The sequence below is a fragment of the Sylvia atricapilla genome, chromosome 1 (genome assembly GCF_009819655.1).
Source record: "Sylvia atricapilla isolate bSylAtr1 chromosome 1, bSylAtr1.pri, whole genome shotgun sequence".
Taxonomy (NCBI): Eukaryota; Metazoa; Chordata; class Aves; order Passeriformes; family Sylviidae; genus Sylvia; species Sylvia atricapilla.
Window position 1 is genome coordinate 34,612,503 of NC_089140.1, and position 21,280 is coordinate 34,633,782.

Sequence of the window (21,280 nt, forward strand, 5' to 3'; positions counted from 1 at the left end):
TGGCAGTGGGAGCTGCTCCTACCCCATGGAGAAAGGGCAAGGGGCCCTTGGCAGCCTTTCCCTGCCACTGGGTAGTGGGATATTCACATTTCCCCAAAGCCCGGCACCCATTCTTGCAGGCATCATGGAGGGTGGGAGACAACACTGCACCACAGGGCACAAAAAAATAGCTCCCCTGCTTGGATTGCTCAGAAGGACCCAGAAGTGTCTTTTTTGTAAGAGCCAAAGATTTGGCAGACTGCCTCAAAGCAAGGTGGGATGCTCAGTTCTGTCTGGAGGCAGCACCATAACCCTGCTTTACCACCCCTGACAAGGCCTAGCAGTGTGCGGGGCTTGCCTCTTTTTGGGGAATATCCTCCAGGAAATTATTTTAGAAAGGATTTACTGCCATTAGGTTTTGTTTGTATCAGTCCCTCCCAGCCTAGTGAGACTAGCTTGCAGAAAGGGCTCTGAACAGCCAGAAGTTTTGCTTTGTTTTTTGCTATCTCAGCAGTGCATGAAAACTTCCCTTACAAGACATGTGGAAAAATCTTCCCAGCTGAGCAGTCCGAGTGAGGGAAAAACAGCCAACTTGTTTTCCATATGCTTGAGATTGTAGATTTTTATTTATGCTTTTAACAAGCTAAGTTGGGCTGCACTGGGAGGGGAAGCTACAATTTTATACAGTGATGCTTTTAAAACCACTTAACTCTGAGTGTTGTTATACTGAAAGGGAGAAAATCATTACAAAAAAGTGCAAACCTGGGTGGCTGCTACATTTGTTTATTAAAGAACCCCTTTCTTTATAATTGGCTGTGAGCTTTCAGGGCCGATTCTGATGAAACACACGCCTACGTGCATACACATATGCAATTCATGACACAGATTGTTATTTTCCCAGTCATGACTTGAAGAAATAAAGCTGAGTCCATTTAAATAGAAACTGAGAGTAAATTCTTGCAAATGTCTCCAGATGTTTTTAAACCTTACTTTTTTTTTATTTCTTTTAAAAGATGGAGCGACAAATGTCAATGAACTCCAACATCATGGGGATGCAAGGGCCGAACCTCAATAATCCTTGTGCTTCACCTCAAGTTCCCCCAATGCATTCAGAAGCCAAAATGGTAAAAAGAGAATTTTTTGGAATTACTGTATTTTCTCATATTGCTGTTGCATACCAGTTACCCAGACAGTGGGGGGGATGTAGCCAGACACTGCTTACTTCATTCTTAGTCATACGTAATACTCTTTTTTAGTATGCTGCAGTAAATTGCCTTTGTGTCTATGAACTTTCAAGATGTTCTTGTTCCTAACTGATCTCTCTGTGAGAGGGAACTGAAGGGTGAACTATGTGATCCATTCTGTGCTGAATAGGATTTTTGGTGCAAGTCAGTAGAATTTAGGCAAATGGTCTGGCTGCTTCTCTGATGGTGTCTGTGCTGCACATCTTGATCTAAAGAAAATTGTCAGTTAGTAAAGAGTGAAGTATGAAGTGGTTGCTGCAGAAGAAATGTACATAGTTCGTGTTTTTTTTCCAGATAGGAGCATGGTGTGTGAGAGAAGCATACCAAACTACATATATCTATATCTCTATATCTATCTATCTATCTATCTATCTATCTATCTATCTATCTATCTATCTATCTATCTATCTATCTCTATAACTGGGCTATTTACTTTTTCTGGAATGCAACAAAGATGTTCCCATCAAAAAGAAGTGTCAGAATTTGGACAAATGTAATTTATTTATATGAGTCAAATGCCATAACAAAAAACGCCAAAATTGTTTTTTAAAGTTGTTCTGCATCTTAAAAGGTCAAGGCTTCTCAGGCATATGTACTGATATATTAACGTAGGTAAACTAAACTACAGATGGAGATTTGTAAGTTTCCCCCAGCTTTATATGCACTGTGGTGGAGGTATGTGGGACTAAATCCTTGGAATCAAGTTATCATTGCTGAAACACTGTGTCTTTTTAAGTTTCAGAACTGCCATTTGCTGCTATATAATAGAAATATGAAGACAGAAGTTTTTAGTTTTAACTCTGTAGGGTTTTTATCCTCTCAAGATATCTCATCATAGTGAAAAACAGGAGTAACTTCATTGAACTTTTTTCAGTGGCATTTTGCCAAGGTAAAATTGCCATAAGTGAGAGAATGAAATCAAGCTGACAAAGATTAAGCAACCACATATTTTTATATATTTCTACTTTGCATGACTGGTACAGCTTTTAAAGTTGTTGTCATCTATCCTGAGGCAAAGAAAAATATCTACTTGTCTATAGGTATGGTGCAGACAAGAAACTCTCGGTTAAGAGCAACAACACCAATGAGTTTATTCTACCTCTGTTTTCTTAGGTTGGGTAGGTCATGCCTTCGCCTCACTATTGGTCTGGGTTAGGCTGTTAACCCAACCTCTGTTAACACTCTCTCTAAAACCACATTCTGTAAACATGCAGCCATTTGGCCAGAAGAAGAACGATAGCCAAAAGTGCTGGCTCCCCCAGCCAAGGAAAACGTGTGGTCGAGAGTTCTCTCTGCTGTACCACACGGTGACGGTAACATGCCAAATGGCAACAGCATCTGCAGCAGAGCTTGTTAAAAACTTTTTGGAATAGGCAAGTGTTTTTTCAATGCAAGTGTAGCTGAGCCAAGCTAAATACTCCTTGGCTGAATAAATTGAAAACTGGCATCTGTTTTGGGCACTAAAGGTTCTGTAGTTTACTCTCCCCACACCCCCTGCCTCTTTTTTACTGGTAGTGTGAGGCTACTTAAGAACAAGATTAAATTATTGGTGCATATGGTGAGAATTCTGTGCTTTAATAACTGAAACTATGCATTAATACAAATTACCTTTTAATCTGGGTAAGCAGGTTTTGTCCCTAAATCTAGTGTATGAAGGCATTTTAATGCATGAAGAAATTGCTGTCGGTTCCAAAATGTGGTGTAGTGAACAAGCAGAGCCTTTGCTCCTCAGGGCCTTTCTGCTGCTCTTCTAAGGGCAGAAAAAAATCTGCACATTAACTCTTAAGAGGTATAATTCAGAGTTCCAATACCTTTCCTCTTTTCAAATGCCGGTTTGGAGTTTAAAAAATATTTTATATTTCTATATTCTAATTTTATACTTTGTTTCTTTATGAGCACACGTGCAATGTAAATAGCCTCTTCATTTAGCCACTTTTTTGTGGAATATGAATCTGGTAACAATACTCTGCATTAATACAAAGTAAAAAAAGTAGGAAGTATTCAGAGCAAATTTATTTCTTAGATGTAAATTCATGGATTTTAAATCAGAATCATCTGTGTTACAGGGATGTTTGTTCTTATTGTTAACTATTTCACTTTTCCTCATGCATAAAGCATGATACTTCACATACTCTGGTGACTTAGTTAAAAGTTAAAAGTGAGGGTGGTTAATACCTTATCAGACTGTCCTTCATTAGGAAAGAATTTCAGATTTCCCTGGGTTCTGCTAATGCTGCTGCATTCAGCATTGCTTATGTTCTCTTTGGCTGGCCCCACCCTGAGAAGAATGAATGAGTCGAGCACCAGACAGAGCCATCCAAGATGCTTGTAGCTAGTTACTGAAGTAACTGGAGAAGTCCAGGGGACTTTGGGCCTGATTCATCAGGTGCCCAAATCCATGGGAGTATCAGCACTTTTGGGAGGCCTATGTGAGAGAATGTGGGACAGGCTCCTCTAAATGTGAGAGCCAGATGTGAGACCAGATCCTTCTGGCCCCATGGCAGTACGTACCTGAGCAGTGCAAGCACAATTTGGCATGCAGCAGTCATAACACTGCTTGGTGACACATGTGACTTAATTTGCCTCTGTAAAATGCATGTGAATAAATAATATCAGTAGGGATGCTGTGTGACGCTAAGTTTTTTTAAAGAAAGCTGATAGATGGTAAAAGATTCCCACCCTTGACTTGTTCATAATTAGTTCATAGTGGGAAATGGAAGCAAGTCTGAAAAATGTATACATTATCTGATATACAAGTGCATCTACACAAAATATAGAATATGTGTGGCATTAATGTAATTAATGTAATTTCTATAATAAGCAATACATATTTTAATCACCTTGTATCACCTGGCATTTGTGGAAAGCCACACTCTGCCACCCAAGATGCTTGTTTCCTGGTTTAATTTTTTTCAGGAGAGCATTCCATCAAGTATTAAGGTATTTTAGATGATATCCCAGAACTGATTATTTTATCACAGCAATCTCAGTTTCCCTCACAGTGTGCCTCTCAATTAGGTTATCACCTAATGCTTTAAAACTGTCCTAGTAAATGAATGACTGAACATCTAAATCAATACTGCTTTCTTCTTAGATTCACAGCCGAGTGGCTAAAACTCTTTTGCTGCCCACCAAAAACACACATTGATTTTTCTATTAAAATATATTGCACTGGAAAGAGGAGGAAACATATAGCTCTTAAGTGTACATGGTAAAAATATGCAGAGTGGCACGTGTAGCATATTAACATGTGGTTCAGTAGGCTGAAAGTATTATGAAGTTGGAACCGTTGGCGGTGCCTTTGCCTTAATATACTGCCTACATACAGCTTGGTTTTGCAGTTTCAGAGTACTGGAGGTTTTAGAACTTGGAAGTGCAATACTGCATGGATTACTGGAGTGAAAGATAAATAGTGTGCACTGAACCACTGGAAGCCTGTGTGACAGCAGGTCTTTTCAATGGAGCTGATGCCTTTCTATCTGAATTTTGCAAGGCATTGATTCTTACCTGCAGAAATTTATGGTCTCTGAAAGGACGTATAAAAAGCAGACTGGGAATGAAAGAATCAAATTTAAAAATATGGTTCTCAATTTAATCTATTAATTTTTTCTTTTACATTTTCTTTCTGCCACTTACTGGATATGTAGTTTTATAAAATTTAAAATAAATGTTATATGTTTAGCTTTCTATGCCTGTAATCCTGACAGAACTGGTATGGAAGAAAAGAAGAAAAGGAAAAAAAAAAAAAAAAAAAGAAGAAAAGGAGGAAAGGGAAAAGGGGGAAAGGGAAAAGGGGGAAAGGGAAAAGGGGGGAAAGGGGGAAAGGGGGAAAGGGGGGAAGGAAAGGAAAGGAAAGGAAAGGAAAGGAAAGGAAAGGAAAGGAAAGGAAAGGAAAGGAAAGGAAAGGAAAGGAAAGGAAAGGAAAGGAAAGGAAAAGGAAAGGAAAGGAAAGGAAAGGAAAGGAAAGGAAAGGAAAGGAAAGGAAAGGAAAGGAAAGGAAAGGAAAGGAAAGGAAAGGAAAGGAAAGGAAAGGAAAGGAAAGGAAAGGAAAGGAAAGGAAAGGAAAGGAAAGGAAAGGAAAGGAAAGGAAAGGAAAGGAAAGGAAAGGAAAGGAAAGGAAAGGAAAGGAAAATTATTTCTGTATCAGAAGTGCATAGGACTGTGGGCTGTTGTTTACTAGCATTACTAAGTTGAACAGAAAAAAAAAAGTGAACGTGTCCGTCAGATGAAACAGTGAAAACTTAACCAGAAAACAAAAGTAATAAATTGGTAGAGTGCATGTTCCTAATTATAATAGTAAAATAGCTGAACCTCCTAATATACCTAAGAATGCCAGACAGCTTTGGCAGAGGAGGAGAGAAGTGAAAGAAATTATAGTGAGCCAGTTGTCATCAGCACTAATTTTTATTCAACTTAATTAGAGGTAAGGGTCCAGATCCTGCTGGTGGCTGTGTAAATCCCAGTGCAAGCATCACTCAGCTCTCCATCCCAGAGGAAAGGCCAGGCTGTCTGCAGAGACCTGGCTGCACTTTGTATGGCTCTAAGACAAGCACGTCTCACTATCTGCAAGAACAGAACATGTCAGCCAAATGAGAAAGGCTCAGCCACAGAGGTCGAGGGCTTCCATCAGATGCAGATTATGGTCTGAGTTTGGATGGAGTCTTCTGCTGCTCCTTGTTTTAGTATGTGTTTCTCTGCATGTGAGCTGTGATGGTGCAACTGGTGCAAAGCAAGAAGCAGCTGGAGTAAGCTCTCACCCTGATTTGGTACTCGGCTCAGCCAGTGCAGCAGCTCTTGGATGTGGAAGCAAAGAGTGCTGCCCAAACAGCAGTGGCTGGGACAGCTGGCAGCCTTAGGAAGGACATCTCTCTGGATTCCTGCTCTGGACCCAGCTTTGCAAGGTTTCTGTGCTGATTTCAGGCAAGGGGCTGACATAGGCTGCCCAGGCAGGATCAGAGTCACTGAAACTCTAGGTTTAGATACTTTACACTTTGTGACTGAAGATACTTTGTTGAAGAAAACTGTTTGAAGTCTCTGTTTTCCTATCAAGCTGGCTGGGAATGGAATCACTTTAGTAGAACAGCACATACTGCTTCAGGGCCAGAAGGCTTTTCTTTGCATGGATTCTGGACTGCTGACCAGAAAGAAAAACGTTGCATCTCTGCAGATCTTTCAAAAGCAATTGCTCATATTTTACTTCACAATAAAACAATGAAAGCAGTAAGAGGAAAAAAAATGTATGAAGCAATGTCTTCGAAATAAAAACTAGAGTTGTGATGAAATTTCCTGTATCAGTAACTGAGAAGTGTTTTCGCAGAAGGGACTGTTGTATAGTTAAAACCCATGGTGCTTCTGCAACTGTTGACAAAACTCACTTTTCTGAAATCATTATCTCACACATAACATTTGTGCTTATGTTTTAAAGTCCTCAAAGCCAGACTTTCAGTGTGCTCTTGATCTGTGCTTTAAAACCTTTCCTGGGCAGCAGCTTTGCCTGCAGACAGTGTGCCTTGCTATGGATTAAGGTATTATCATGATAGGTGAAGATAATCATGCTCTGGTTTGTTTACTGAAACAGGACCTTTTACCTGTCATGCCTAAATTCTGGATTATGTACTAGACTGGGTAGGAACTTAATTCTTCTTAAGCTGTCAGTGGCTCAGTAAGTTCACTGGAGAAGCAAGGCGGTTCAGTTGCTCATAGCTGCTGCGAATATGTGCCGAATGTCTGATCTTGCTTCTCCCGAGTGCATATGAATTGCGTTGCTTCTCACAGGCACAAGTTGTAACAATTCCTTGCATTTTTCTTTCTTTGTGTCACTTTATCCCCTGGTGATCTTATCAGCATTATTTCCCTAGAAGAGCTTGGATTTTTATTATTTTGTTTGCCTTGATTCAGCTGAGTGTTAAAGTGACCTTGCTTTCTCCCCCACCCATCAGCCCTCACCCTCTTTCTCCCTGTTTCTCCACCACCCTCTTTCCTTAGAGGATTTACCCTCTTTGTAGATTTGTTTCTCTTTCTCCTTTTCTCCCCAGTGTCCACTCTGATTTTGTAACCATAGCAATAACTGAAATACAATCCTAATATTTGCTTGCTGTAGCTATCATCTAGCCCAACTGATGAACTGTTGGCTTTTGTGTGTCATAAGGTTTTGAAACTTAAGTCCAATACATCTGTGTATGTAGGGGTAATTTGTTTAGTGCCCAACCGTCCCTTACAGAAAAGGTTTTGTTTGTGTAAAGTTGTGTGTCAGTGGGTGCTGTTGCAAGTAAAAGCAAGCCCTTATGGTAGTGATGCCAGGGAAGGAAGCTGTAAAAATAAAAACATGGTTGCGTTACAGGGAAATTCTGCTTCACACAGATATATTTCAGTCTCTTGCTTGGAATATGTACAGCTTTAATTTTCCAAGATTTTTGCAAGATCCACGAATAATAGAAATTGTTTTGAACTTCAGGCTGTTGCACATTAAGCCCAGCATTTGATTGGAATGTGCTAGTGCATCTCATGACAAGTGACAGGCTTTGGTTGGAGGAGATGGTTTTACACACTTTACTGGCCCCATATTTTAACCATCGAGGACACAAGAGCTGGAAGAAAAATTCTCATGGCAATAAATCTCTTCTTTATGGACAGGCTTAAAAACTATTTTCTAAAAACTATGCAGTAGCTAATGAAACAGTTTATTAATTATGGTAGTCTTCCTGTGAGATAAATAATTTCAGACTGTTGGACTGAGAGAGAAAATTGAAGTGACTCACTAGAGGCCACACAATTTGTCAGTGGAAGAGCTGAAACAAGCACAGAAGAATTTCTGGCTGCCAGCTCCAGAAAACAAAATTTCTGTCTGAGAAAAATGTATGTATATATATATTTTAAAGTTAAAATAATATTTTAAAATATATTTTAAAGTTAAAATATAATATAAATAAGTTGGTAATATCAATATAACTGTTGAAATACACTGGTTTTTCATGACTAGGGAAAGAATGGGAAGACTGAACTCAAGCTTAAAGGGCGTGCAGGCTCAAATTTAGGATTCAATCCTAAATGAAAGTGGTGCTTTGCATTTGGATTTAATGCCCCTGAAATTTCCTGAACTTTACTGATGAGATTTTGATTCAGAATGGCAAAAATTAACTGATCTTCTGAGACTTCTGTCATCTGAGATGATGGAAGCCTTGTGAGATCAGCTTCCCTGGCAGTGTGGCTTTCATTGAAATCTCAGGAGAGCACTTACTTTCACATAATGTCAACCATATCCAAACCAGGACTAGCAAATACCCCTGCAGAGCTCCTTCTGAGATCACAGGCATATTTGAAACCCTGCTACAAGCTGTGTGCAGTCCGAGGGAATGTTCACAGCATTTGTTGTTTCTTCTGTCAGATATGGCCGGTGACACTTCTCAGTTCTGGGAAGGATATATACTGTCTTCCAGATGTTCATTAATACAACTTCTCATTTATGTTCAGAGGAGGTAATTTAAAAACTGAGACAGGCTGGGTCTCCCACCCTGGAAACATTTATGCAACAAACTATGCTCAGCTCTGGTTTTTACTAGCAAATTGCTTGCCAGTAAAGTTTATCTGAGATCTTAGTGTGTAAAATGCTATGAATAATCTTCGCAAATGTGCTCTGTGGTCAGACTGCATGGGATGTGGCATACTTAGTTGTGTCCTCTGCACTCTGTATCCCCTTTATTCTGTCTGCTGCACGGCCCACTGTATGGGCTGTCCTCCCAGGGGACCTGAGCTGCCTTGACTCCATTTGTTGCTCGTGTGCTGAGGACTGACTCTGGCAGTGTGGGCACTCTGCTTTAGATAGTTTCCTTCATTTCAAAGAACTTAGCTTACAAAGAAGACAGTGAAATACTGGACATAGCTGGAATATTCCAGAGGCAGGGGGAACATGGACTTTGACCAGCTGAAGGTGAACTAGCATGAAGATTTGCCTAAAAACTGTCAGGTTTTTAAGGAATAGAATTCAGTTTAGGCAAAACCTTCCTCTTCTAGTCATGGATATGCTTTTTTTTCTCCCTCTTTTTTATATTAAAGCCACACTGAAAGCTACTCCTTTTCATATTGAAAAAATGTTCCACAGATCTTATTTTAAGATAATATCAGATTCTTCATTTAGTAACAATATCAGTGGAGAAGTACTTTAATTTAGGGTTGTTACCTTCATGATATACATTTTCATTCATGAAAGCTTAGTTTAAAAATTATGTTAAAATAAATTAAAAAAAAAAAAAGGAAAAATTTGTAAAATAGAAAACAGTAGACAGGATTCCTCAAGTTTTTGTTGTTCAGTCTACTGGAAATGATTTAAAAGCAAATATCCACCTTTTCACTGCAACTCCTCTCCTCTCCATTTTAGTTTTCCAAAATGAATATTCAGAAAGGAGACAAGCCCCATAAGCAACTTAAAAAAAATTTCATAAGCCTCTAGCTTTAAAATATCAGAGTCAAGATTTTTGGTATAACTGAAGATTATTTTCAACTTTACCCCTGATCCTCAGCTGTAAACTTGGATAAATAAAATTGTATGTATCATGCATACAAATCCTACTTCAAATGAATTGTATGTTTTTTTCATCAGCTGAGGATCTAGTTTTTACTTCTGAATCTCAAAACTTCATTTAGGCAACATTTGGCCCTTCCAGAATTTGGTACTGCCAGGTAAGCATTTTGTTTATTTTTGCTTTAACATTTTTTTATTTAGGATTCATATTCGGTATTTTACAGAACGTTGCACAGACTACATGCATTCTGACTACAGACCATATGTGGGATGGTTATTCGTCACATTTTATACGCTAAATATTTAGTATGTATTTGCCTTTTATTCTTGCACGCTGGTGTTTTGACAACTGCTACAGAATCTTGTGTGAACTTTATCTGACTTCATTTTTCAACTCAGCTTCCAGTAGGTGTTCATTACATAATATTTAAGGGTACATTATTTTCCCTAATCCCCAAAATAATGTCAGAAGATTTTTATACTTGATTCATCATACCAAACAACTGCCAGCAATTTTGTGACAGGTATTGGTATCTGTCCCTAGTGATTCATAAGGAAAAATTGCCAGATATTTCTTTGAAAGTGATGGATGATTCATGTTGTTATATTTAGGTTACATTATTCTGGAATGTTTAAATTAGACTACAAGCCACCTCTGAATATACATGTGCAAACATAGAGTACATTTTTAGTTTCCCATCTGGAAATACATATAAAGTCCAGGACTGTTTGCAAGTCATGAGAAATATTGTTATATTTTTATTTTGGTATTTGAGTTCACACTCCTCAAATATGAACAGTTTAGTAATGGCATATCCTCAATACTGCCCTTAAATGCCAAGGTTACACATGAAGTCCAATGGGATCTAGCAAATGTTTAAACTTTTATTAAGGCCCAGAGCCTAAAATAGACTTTACTAGACCTGTACAAATTATTTTAAATTATGTAAATATTTTTAATATGTCTGGCTTCTGACAGAACACCACTATACACTGAAGTATGACATTTGCCTTACTGTGCCAACTTTTTTCTTTTTTTTTTTTCTTCCCAAAATACCTAGTATCATTACTGGATTTGACTAGAGTCTGCTTTATGTGCTGCTTGTGGTTCAGGAGAAATATATGTGAAGAGGATGGACTGTGTTCCCCGACTGTTAACAGAGGCTCTTTAGCATGAGGTTAAGCATGAACTTTGTTTTGGCTGCCAACAAAGCAGCCAGGAGATACCCAGGGTAAGGATGGGGGGAGTCCTGATCTGCTTTCCATCTAATGGACGTGTGCAGCTGCTCTGCGGGCTGGTGTTGGTGTGACTATGTCAAAGAGAAAACTATTTATTTGGAGGTTTGTAACAGATACTGCTCTAACTTCATCTTCCAGGAATTTTATTAAATTAAAAAATCCTGCCAAAACATTAATATATAGATGTGTACAAAATCTGGGGGTTTGAATACTTCATTCAAACTAAAGGCAAGTGGTAGGCAATAGTAAGAGCTAACAGTCTGAAGAGCCCTGTCTAGGTTTATTGGTCAGATGTTTGAATGTGTGCATGTTTGTGCACATGTCCATTTTTCTTTCCTGTGGTTATGGTGGGTCATTTTTCCTCCTCCATTCAATGCAATTTTACTATGCGAGCATATTCTTATCTAGCCCTATTTGGCTAACTTTTTCCATCTGTTTATTTGTGTATTACCCTATCTTCTGTTTAGAAACCACTTTTCCTGAAAAGCTTTAGAATGCCAAAGAAAAACAAATGTCTGAAAATCCATGTGTATTATCCAAAGAACACTTACTAACACTTGGGGTGACTAACCATTTGCGCAAAAAAAAAGCAGCAGTTTGTTAGGCTATGTGGATTTGCTGAAGCTTGTCAGTCTTCTAAATCATGTTAGTGGTGGATTAGTTTGATTGGAAATTTGATCCAAGCAATGCGTGAATTAGTTGCACACAGAGTTCCCAGAGGTAATCTAGAGTTTATGTGAAAAAAGGTATATAACCACATCAGTACTGAGAATTAAAATAGGAATTAATTGCTCTTGGTGAAATTTGTGGTTACTTGGGATTGTTCAAGGATACTGAAATCCTACATTTAAATAAGAAATAAGAAAATAAGGTAGCTTAATCTCATTTTTAATATTTTAGAAAGTAAAACTTCCTTTCCTACTACACTTAAAATTCAAGATGTGTTTATGCTAGTCTTAGTAAAACTGGTATATGTGACTCATGATGGTAGTTTAATACTGCCCACAAAAATCCAAATAACATAGCTATGACTTGTAGTACCCATTCAGTATGTTCTTTTCCTCCTACACGAGTGAAGGAGGAAAGCTATCCTTAGGGCTCCTGGTCACCACAGCCTTGGTGATGACCAGCTGGATGAAGTAGCCCTGAACTTCCTCCCATTTTTTTTTGTTCCCTCCATAGTGAAAAAAATCAAGAACATGCATTTCTCTGGAGCAAGTAAGATCTCCCTGCAGGGACTTTTCAGGTCTGAAGCAAAAGCGAAGCTTTCTTGAGCAGCTGCATGTGTGAAGGACGTGATAAGGAACCAGGATTCAGTCCTGGATTCTTTGAACAGATTTTAAATTCTGTTTTAAAAAAATCTGCTGTAGATTCTGTTGAGCTTCCTGCCAGTTACAAGGCAGGAGAAATCATGATGCACATGTAGTTGGGAAACGGCATTTTCCTGAAGTCATGAGGTGCCTCCTATCACTCTTCATCCTTTGTTACTGAGTGGGATGTTACCATCACAAGTGATGGATCATATCCACACTGATGGTGACAGCACTATGCCAGGAGCCTCCCTGCAGAGACCGAGGTGAAATGGAAGGAGATGAGCCCAACAGGCTCTGTTCAGGCTCCAGGTGCTTCCAGTGCTGACACTGGGCTGCCTACGCAGTGAAGAGAGTCCCGGTGCTCCTGAGGTGAAGGAGCATATGTGTCTTCTTATCAGGCAGTAAAGCAGGACTCCTTCCCCCACAGTGTTTGTAAAAGACTATGAGAGCTCAGTTCTCAGCAGCAGATATCTCCTGACCCTTCCCAAGGCTTGGTGTAGGGTAGGCAGGGGCTGGTGTTGGGCTTTGTTTTGCAGGACAGCCAGCAGTGCATCCGTGTCTCTGTGGCTGCTCCTCTTCTTTGATGGAGAAAACCCCTCAGGACACACCCCCAAGCCTCTCTCCTCTGGTTTTACACACCCAGCAGGTAATGTTAGCATGGTATCAGTGAAAACCCTACCTGTCCACTTGAATCTCCATGTAGCATTTGATGTATCTCCCATAATAAATTATGTACTTTGAGGAACAATAACAATAGCTGAGATTCTTGAGACAAGAAGAGTCACGTTACCAGGAGTACCAAAAAGGCTGATTAAAATTAAATCGTAGCAGACAACAGTTGTGTTACAAAGGAAGGTTCGATTACAGCCAAATCACTTTCTTTGCTAACCTCTGACTTATTTATTTCTCCTGCATACTGCAGTCTGCATACTCTTTCTGATTGTAATGAGCATTAATTGATTAGCTGGATCTATGAAGAGCTTGAGCACTCGTAAGTACTGTCCCAGTGGGTACACAACTAAATAGTTTATGAGGTAATTAGTATTTTAATGCCTTTTCTAATGAGCCTTTTCAGTAATGAAATCTCATGAGAACATTATTGGTTCATATATATTTCTTCAGACAAAACAAAAGGTAAGCTAATGCTATTAAGAGATTTTAAAGCTAGTTTATAAAATGGTTTTCAGTAACTTATTTTTGAATGCTTGCGTTGGTTCATTTTGCTTTATTAATTAAAAAAAAGCCATCTTAGTTTTTCCCAGTACTCTGCCTCTTGCACTCCTCTCTTTTGACAGAATTCTTACTGTCAAAATTCTTACTATACTGCAATTTCAAATAATTGGGATAATTTCTGAGGCTGCTACCCGATATCCTAAGCTCAGCTGTAAGTAAATAATACCATACTGTCTGAGCGTGTTGTTTCAGATGTGTTCTCATCCTGGAAAAAAAACCAGCTCTGTGCCTGGCTGCACAGTGCCTTGGATTTATGACTCTGTCAAGTTTGAGAGAATGACCAACCTCTACAAAGCTTTTCAATGTCAAGCTGAGCTCTATTCTGGAAGCTTGAAAGCAGCACAGAAGTTGCAACCATACAGGCAGTCTTCAGCTTTGTTGTATATACTCCATTTTACCTATGTTTAATCCATAGTGGAAAGGACAAGTCCTTTGCCTTGAATTTTATGTTTCTGATACCTAAAAGAAGAAAGCTGAATATGGCTTTTCTGGGAAGAGTTTTTTCAATGTATAAATGGTTCATTTTATCATTGGCCACAGAGATTTTTGTTCTCTGGAGATCACAAGGTTTCAGTAGCTTTTATGTTCTCATATCTTAGGGTTCACTTCTAGATGGAAAGTGCAGTCTTGTCCTGTGTGGGACTTCAACTGCAGTTTAACAGCAGATAGAAATGGGAAACAGCCTGAGCGAAAAACTGAAGCATCTGTGTTTTAGAAACCTGTTCCATAAATTAGTTTTATATCAGTGAAGCATCTGTGTTTTGGAAGCCTGTTTCGTAAATTAGTTTTACATAATCTAGGTGATGTATGCCTTAAAATGCTTTAGAAACTTCATTTAAAGTTAGGGGTGTACAAATCCTATTTAATGTTAGGAGCTGTAGGAATAAAACTGTAAGAAATTCCTCTATAGAACTCTCATTATGTAATGTAAGATGTAATGAGTCTAATTCATCCTTAGGGTATCTTTAATAGTGTCAGCACAGTTTTTGCAAAGGATGGATTTGGCCTAGGGACATCATCACCATAAAACCTGTCTTCCACTGGCATTTCTCTCTCTGTCTCCAAAGCTTTATTGAAACATGTCACTATGATATATTAGTAGCCTAGTACTTTCTGATGACTCTGACTTAGTAGTAGTAGAGGTGTTGTTTTCTTCAAATGAATATAAAAAGCCCCATTTTCAGTTAGCACTACCCTAAAGCCGCTTCAAGAACACAGAGAAATGGTGTCTTTGGCTTCATGTGTGTGGCACTGCTTGCAGTACCATGCATTAGCAACGTTTATGAGATGAAGAACGCCCAACACTGACCACTGCTTTCCACATTGCCTGCCATCTCCACACCCTTTTGCAACCCAAAACCCAACAGCGCTGGCGAGGTTGACGCCTCCTGTGTCAGCTCCTTACTGCGCCCGTGGATTGTCAGGCTCTCAGTGCTCACCCACAGTGTGCTGGAGCCCTCTTGTCGAGGCACAGCCCAGCAGACTTTCAGAATGGAAGCTGAACAGCCTAATCTGTTCCCTTGGCTAAGATGAGGTAGCTCCTTGTATCTATGCTTAGGGTTTGTTCAAAATGCAGAGTGAATCAGCTGTGCCTGCCTTTGCCTTCCTGTGGCTGCTCTGGGAACCTCTTGCATGGTCTGCAACCCGACAGGCTGCAACCACACCAGTGCCCAGAGAAAAGTTCAAGAGAGAAGGTGCACATCAGGTTACCAGCCCAAGTGCAGAGGAAAAATATCCTCAGAGAAATATTTTGGTTTCCATCCTGGAAACTTCACAGAGGGTGTTTCTGCTCTATATTCAGAAGCTTCCTTGGGGGACAGATGATCCCTCCTCATCTGTCTGAGGGTAGGAGCTCCTAACTGCCTGTCTTTCAGGGCCTTTGGACTTTGCTGAACACTAATGGAGCACAGTAAGGATTAAATTGAGGTGGTGGGAAGACCAGTTGCCAGATGTTGCTTTTGATTTGGTAATACTTCTTCTAAACTTGAAACGGGCTGCAGTTGTTTTCCTTACTTTTTCAGAGTCTCTCTCTATTTGTTTGTGCTTCCTGAGTCATCACCTGTCTTTGCCAAGACTTTATTATATCTAACAAAAGGTATATTATTGATGCCCTGTGGCATGCACAAAGCCTTTCTATGAACTCCACTAGACATGTGTTCCTTCCAGATTCATTTTGCTTCCTGTCTCTGCTTCTGAGCAAGTCCCTGCTCCAGGCTCTGCTCTGACAGTGTGTAAATGCTCAGCAGGCTTTGACACCTCATCCGCTTGAAAGCACAGCTTTCTCAGCTTTTGATGCATTCAGATCAGTCCTCTTACCTTTCTGTAATAACACATATGTATATACATGTAGGCACTGAAGAAATGTCTCTATTAGAAATACTTGGAAAGAGCAAAAGGAACTTCAAAGATAAGTTTGCCACTCTCTTTCTTTCTCCTCCTTGTGTATACCATGAGGTCATGATTAATGTCTTTGGTGATGTTGGGAGGGCAGAAATCGCGTGTATGTTCAATTCAGGGAGACCTCTGAATCGGCAGGGCCAGGGGAACCAGCAGCTCTGAGGCTGGAAGGACCCATGATGTCATCTCATGTGGCCACAGGGGATGCAGCTATTGCTTCTTTAGGCATTACTCTTGGATAGTACTAAGGTGTGGGGAGGGTTTTGGCCTTGCAAATGCATTAGTTCTGCCTTGAGCAATGGAAAGATTCCCCACCCTCTGGGGAGGCTGTTTAGGATGGAGTGAGTCTTAATGTGCAGGACAGGGGGCTCTTGAGGGTGTGCATTCAGGATAATCAGAGGACTCTAGACTTCGCTGATACATTTCTAGTGATGCAAACTGAGTTCAAAGGAATGAGAACCTCTAAATGAAGTGTACTTGCAACAAAGCTACTATGAGATGGAGAAGTATACACAGTAGAGAAATAGGATATCTTGACATTTATTCATGGCTTTCCTAAGATGTCTTGGACTGTACAAACTCACTGCCATTGTGTAAGTGAAACCCTTGATTCCCTGAGGCCAAAATTGTTACTGAAATTTAACTTCTTTTGCTTTGAATAAAGAAAAAGTAAATTTATTACAGTAGTGTAACTCCCGTCAATCCCACACATAAAAGAATTACGAAAAATATATAATGTAAGAAATTATGGACAAATGCACAATTTTGTGACAATTTCCTTCTTTCCATTTTGAGAATATATATTTTCTATAGAGAAGGAGGAGTGGAGTTGAACGCTTTCTTTTTTTCAGCCTCTTGTTTCAGTAAAAAAACGCTATTCAAGACATGTCGGGTAGTCTGTCTGGTGTCATTGAGAAGCTCTACAAGAGATATGTTATCTGTGTTTTGCTTTTAAGCTAAATGAAGACATTCAGAAGGCATGGATAGTGTAAGCATGGTATGCTCAGGAAATATTATTTCCTTACAATCTACTAAACTTTAATTCAGAATAATTGTGTGTTGTATTTACAGTTCAATTTAAAGAATGTTTACTACTGTTTACATATTGTGCCTGGCTAATAGATGGCAGATATAGAATGAAATTAAAATACAGAGAATCCAGACAACAAACATCTCAGTTCACAGTTAGACTGTGAGTCTTTGTGCTTCTTCGTAGTGTGATTTCAGAATCTAATTAAGCAGAGGCTCAAGTAGCTTGGGGTTCCAAGCCTTCAAATTGCTCTATTAAATTACTTTTTCCCTATCAGCATGAGCTTAAGTGTCAAGAATAAATTTACAATAAGGAACAAAAATTTAGGATTAAAAGAATGATATCAACTAGACCACCTCAAAAAGCCAGAAATAAACTATTAGCTAACAACATAAAATGCAAACCGGAAATGTGGGAAAGTATAGTACATTATACAGCAGGACTGCTTATTGTGAAGAAGATAGAGCAAAAGATGCGCTTAAATGCCTGAATTGTTTTCTGGGAATATGGTACTATTTTGCATGCAGGTGTTACTTACATTACTAAGTAGGTTCATTTCCTTTCCCACCTGTTAGTCACATCCAAATAAAAAAATTGTCCCAGTGCATTTGAGAGGACAGGAAAGAGCTAGTGGCGTATAATTTAAAATAAATAGGAGGAATATCCTAGTTTATGTGTAAATAAAGTAAAAATCAGGGATGTCTTACATGGTAATGTCTCTTTGTGAGTATCACTGCTTTATTTCATTAACGGTGTTATTCCTCAGCAAAGAAAAAAAGATTTCTGGATTTGTAAATGAAGCTGAAACCATGGGGTTCACAGTATGAGGGTCACCCTGAGTACAATGTCTCCATTAATCCTTGCTCCTTGCACAGAAGGCTGGAGCTGCCTGCCAGAGCTAATGAATGGATTCTGACTCTGCCATGTTAGGCTATTACCAAATACAAAGGCTGGTCACACATTATAGTTTGTCTGATGGCTTCAGATATAAGCATTAGAAAAACATTCGTCCAACAGCAATAATTAGTCAGCGATAGAGGCAGGTTTTACAGATTGCTTTGGAGCACTGAGGCAAATGCGACTTTCTGTGGGAAAAAAAGTGTGTTGCCTCTCTAGTGATTCATAAAAAGCATAAAAAGGCACTTCAGTTGCATCTCTCCTAAAGGTGAGACCAAACCACAGCATTTCTGCAAAACCCTAATAACCTCAGTCTTTACTGCAAACACTGTAGTGTTTTAAGAGCACCACTTTTCCCCGGTTTAACAACAAAAAATCTTACTGGGGAGTTGTTCCTAGCTTGGATTAGGGTCATGCTTGCACAGATACAGTGCTTGACTGAGTGGATTCTTTTTAGCTTAAGCCTTAACAGTTAAATTAGAAGAAAACTCACAACTGGCTCAGAGGAGCTCAGCAAATCACCAGGCAGCCTGGGCTGCTGAGATGCTTTCGTTCTTTAGCAGTGAACTCATACCTTGGGCTTTTGTATTCTCGGGGAGAAGAAGCCATAGTTCAGAGAACTGCTAGAAACAAGATGGTTAAATGAAGCCCAACAGTAAGCAGTTCGTGTTACTGAAGCATGTCATTGAAACTTGGCACAAGTGCTAGGTCGGAGTTGTGCTGTGGAAGGGCTTTAAGTGCTTGTCATCCCATAGATACCGCTGCAAATGTTCTGTATGGTCTCTCCTTTCCTGCGCTGTCTGGGAGAGTGAGTACAAGATTCAGTCTATGTGTTTTCATTTGTTTGACTTTGAGTTTTCTGTGCTTTGGTTTCAGTAGCGTGGCTATCAGATGAATGAGGTTGAATCCATGCCAGGAGGGATGCGAAACAGCCCATTACTTCATTGTGTGGTTGATTTGCTTGTTTGTTTTAAAAGTTTGCATGTACTGGTGAATGCGAGGGGATGATAGCATCTAATAATTGTAGTACTGGCAGGAGCGATGCAAGTTTACCCACACAGTCTGCCAAGGTACCTCTAGTCTGGCTTGCAGCACCTTTTTTTTTTTCAAAATGGTTGTCCTGCTGCTGTAGTACAGACCCAGAGAGCAGCTTTAAAGTACTCACAACTGGCATATGCAGGGAGACCACCAAATTAATTTTCCTTTTTCATGTGATTAGGTTTTGACTGCTATGTTGCCATATCTTGTGCCAAGGTATTTAACAGGGGGCTCCTGCTGTGAGAGTCCTCGTTTCCACTTTTGCGCTGATGCAACTAAAGGGAAATTATTCCCTTCCCAAGATGATCGTTCTGCAAAAGATTTTCAGAGGCATCTGCCAAGAGCAGCAAGTACGAATAGACTAACAAATGCTGGTAATCCCTGCATTGCAGAAAGATGGACTTGATCTCTGTAGATTTGCAGCCATGTGTCAAATAGTCCACAGAAATATAAGATTGTCCTAAAGAGCCGGTAATAATTTCAGTGCATATAGTTTGCTCCAGTTCTGTCACTCTGGAGTTCCGAGGATGAATTACAGGTGTCACAATGAGGGCTTCCTCTGCTGCCCATATTCCCTTGGCATGGAATCAGGCATGGTAAGGACATCACTGTAACAGTGACTTCTGTAATATAGAGCTACAGAGCATGGTTGGTCATTAAATAATCAATTGTTTTTAAGGACATCCTTACCAATGCTAATTAAAATACCTGTAATTACTAAATTAGTTGATTAGTTAAGATAAATCTCTGGATTATTTTCTGTTTACTGGGTTGCTAGGGGGTACCTAATACATCAGTATGTGTAGAAGTGTTCAATGAGGCTGCCAGGTTTTTTGAAAGAGTTTTACATGCTTCAGAAGTAGACTCCAGTTGGCTAAGGAATTGGCCAAAGACTAAAAATGTGACATCATCCTTGGCAAGTCATAGAGATATTTTTGTTAGACACTATATAAAAAGTGTACTATACTACTTCTAAGCAAAAATCTGGGTGTAAGAAAAATGAAATATCTTCTAGTTGGGAATAATTTTTCAAAGAAATGCAATTTATTGACTAGTCCTATGTATGAGTCTGTTAATGCAATATCTTTGTTCTTCTATATCCTTCTTCTCATTAAATACAATTAATGTGTATGACCTGAATACTTTTAAATCAATACTGTTATTTAGCAGATAAATGCAATTATTCCCTATTAATTCTTCCATCAATGCCATGTTTGTGTAATGGACATACTGCAATTGTCTTCTTGAGTCCAATCACAAATTACAACTTCCAACAATTATGTTTTAACTTAGTTCCAATGACTGATTAAAACCATGTGTATTCAGGTTTAGATGGATGTGCTTACTAGGGGATTGTTAGACCTGTAAAAATATGTTTTTAATAATCCATTAGTATTTAATTAGTGTGCAATAACTGTCTTATTAAATCTAAATTAAAACCTTACTCGAAGCATTTAATTGAAAGTGCCACTGGGTAAAGCCTAATCTGTCAGGGACGAATTTACATTGAATAACAATGCTAAAATTTTCTTTTCTGCAGCTTTTAGGGCCTTCCAAACATTTGCTTAGTCATCACAGTGGAATCTTGCAACAACCAATTTTCTGCAAGTGCAGCATTTAAAATGCGTTTTGGGTCAGAGTTGTCATCTTTTGAGAGTTCATCCTGATTTGAAAGATGATTCTTTGGGTGGAAGATGAGGAATTCTTAAACCATTACCAGATGCCAAAACGTGTGTGAATGTTACCCACTAGTCAGTGAAAAGGAGAAATGGTCTGCAACACAGACCACGTGCTTAGGTGTCCCTCAGCATACCCTGCAAATACAAAAGGAAAAGAGGGTTTTGTGACTTTACCTCTGTATAATAGAAAAGTTATTATCATGTGTTGCTGTTTAGGAGAGGGTCACACAACACAGCTGGTGAGAGCAAATTACAGCAAAATTAAGCTATTGCGACACTGATCTGGGATGAGGGGAATCCATAATCCATCCAGAAATGTGAATTCATAAATGCTACTGGCGGACTTGCTTCAGCAGGACAGCTGGAGGAGTCTGTGTAAATTATCAACCCAAATGGCTTGTAAAATTCTAAACATCATCAGTTTGAGATTAATAGCTATTAGAGTCCCTGTAAAGATGTGTTTAATTAACTGGCTAACAAATTTATAGCAAAAGTCGCCTCTCAGATCTGCTTTGCAGGGTCCAATTTGTTTCCTTTTCTCATGGTAACCTTGTTCTTCCTTGACAGTAAGTGGGAAAACTCCAAATGCAGGAAAGGCAGGCAGAAGAGCAGTGATTTATCTGGTGAATCACGGGAGATAATTTTCCTAAGGTACTTTGTATTGGTGCTTACCCTTTGTCAGCCTCAGTCTTCACTGGATGCTAAGGAAGGAC

The 21,280-nt window shown here is 39.3% G+C and overlaps 1 protein-coding gene across 2 annotated transcripts in view; it reads left to right on the plus strand.

Annotated features, from left to right (window-relative positions):
- CREB5 (cAMP responsive element binding protein 5) overlaps positions 1–21,280 on the plus strand; it is a 253,883-nt gene that overhangs the window by 183,908 nt on the left and 48,695 nt on the right. For both annotated transcript variants that reach the window (XM_066319349.1, XM_066319358.1), the window contains one exon: positions 993–1,103. In XM_066319349.1, coding sequence (XP_066175446.1) covers positions 993–1,103 — 111 coding nt within the window. The remainder of the gene's footprint in view (positions 1–992; positions 1,104–21,280) is intronic.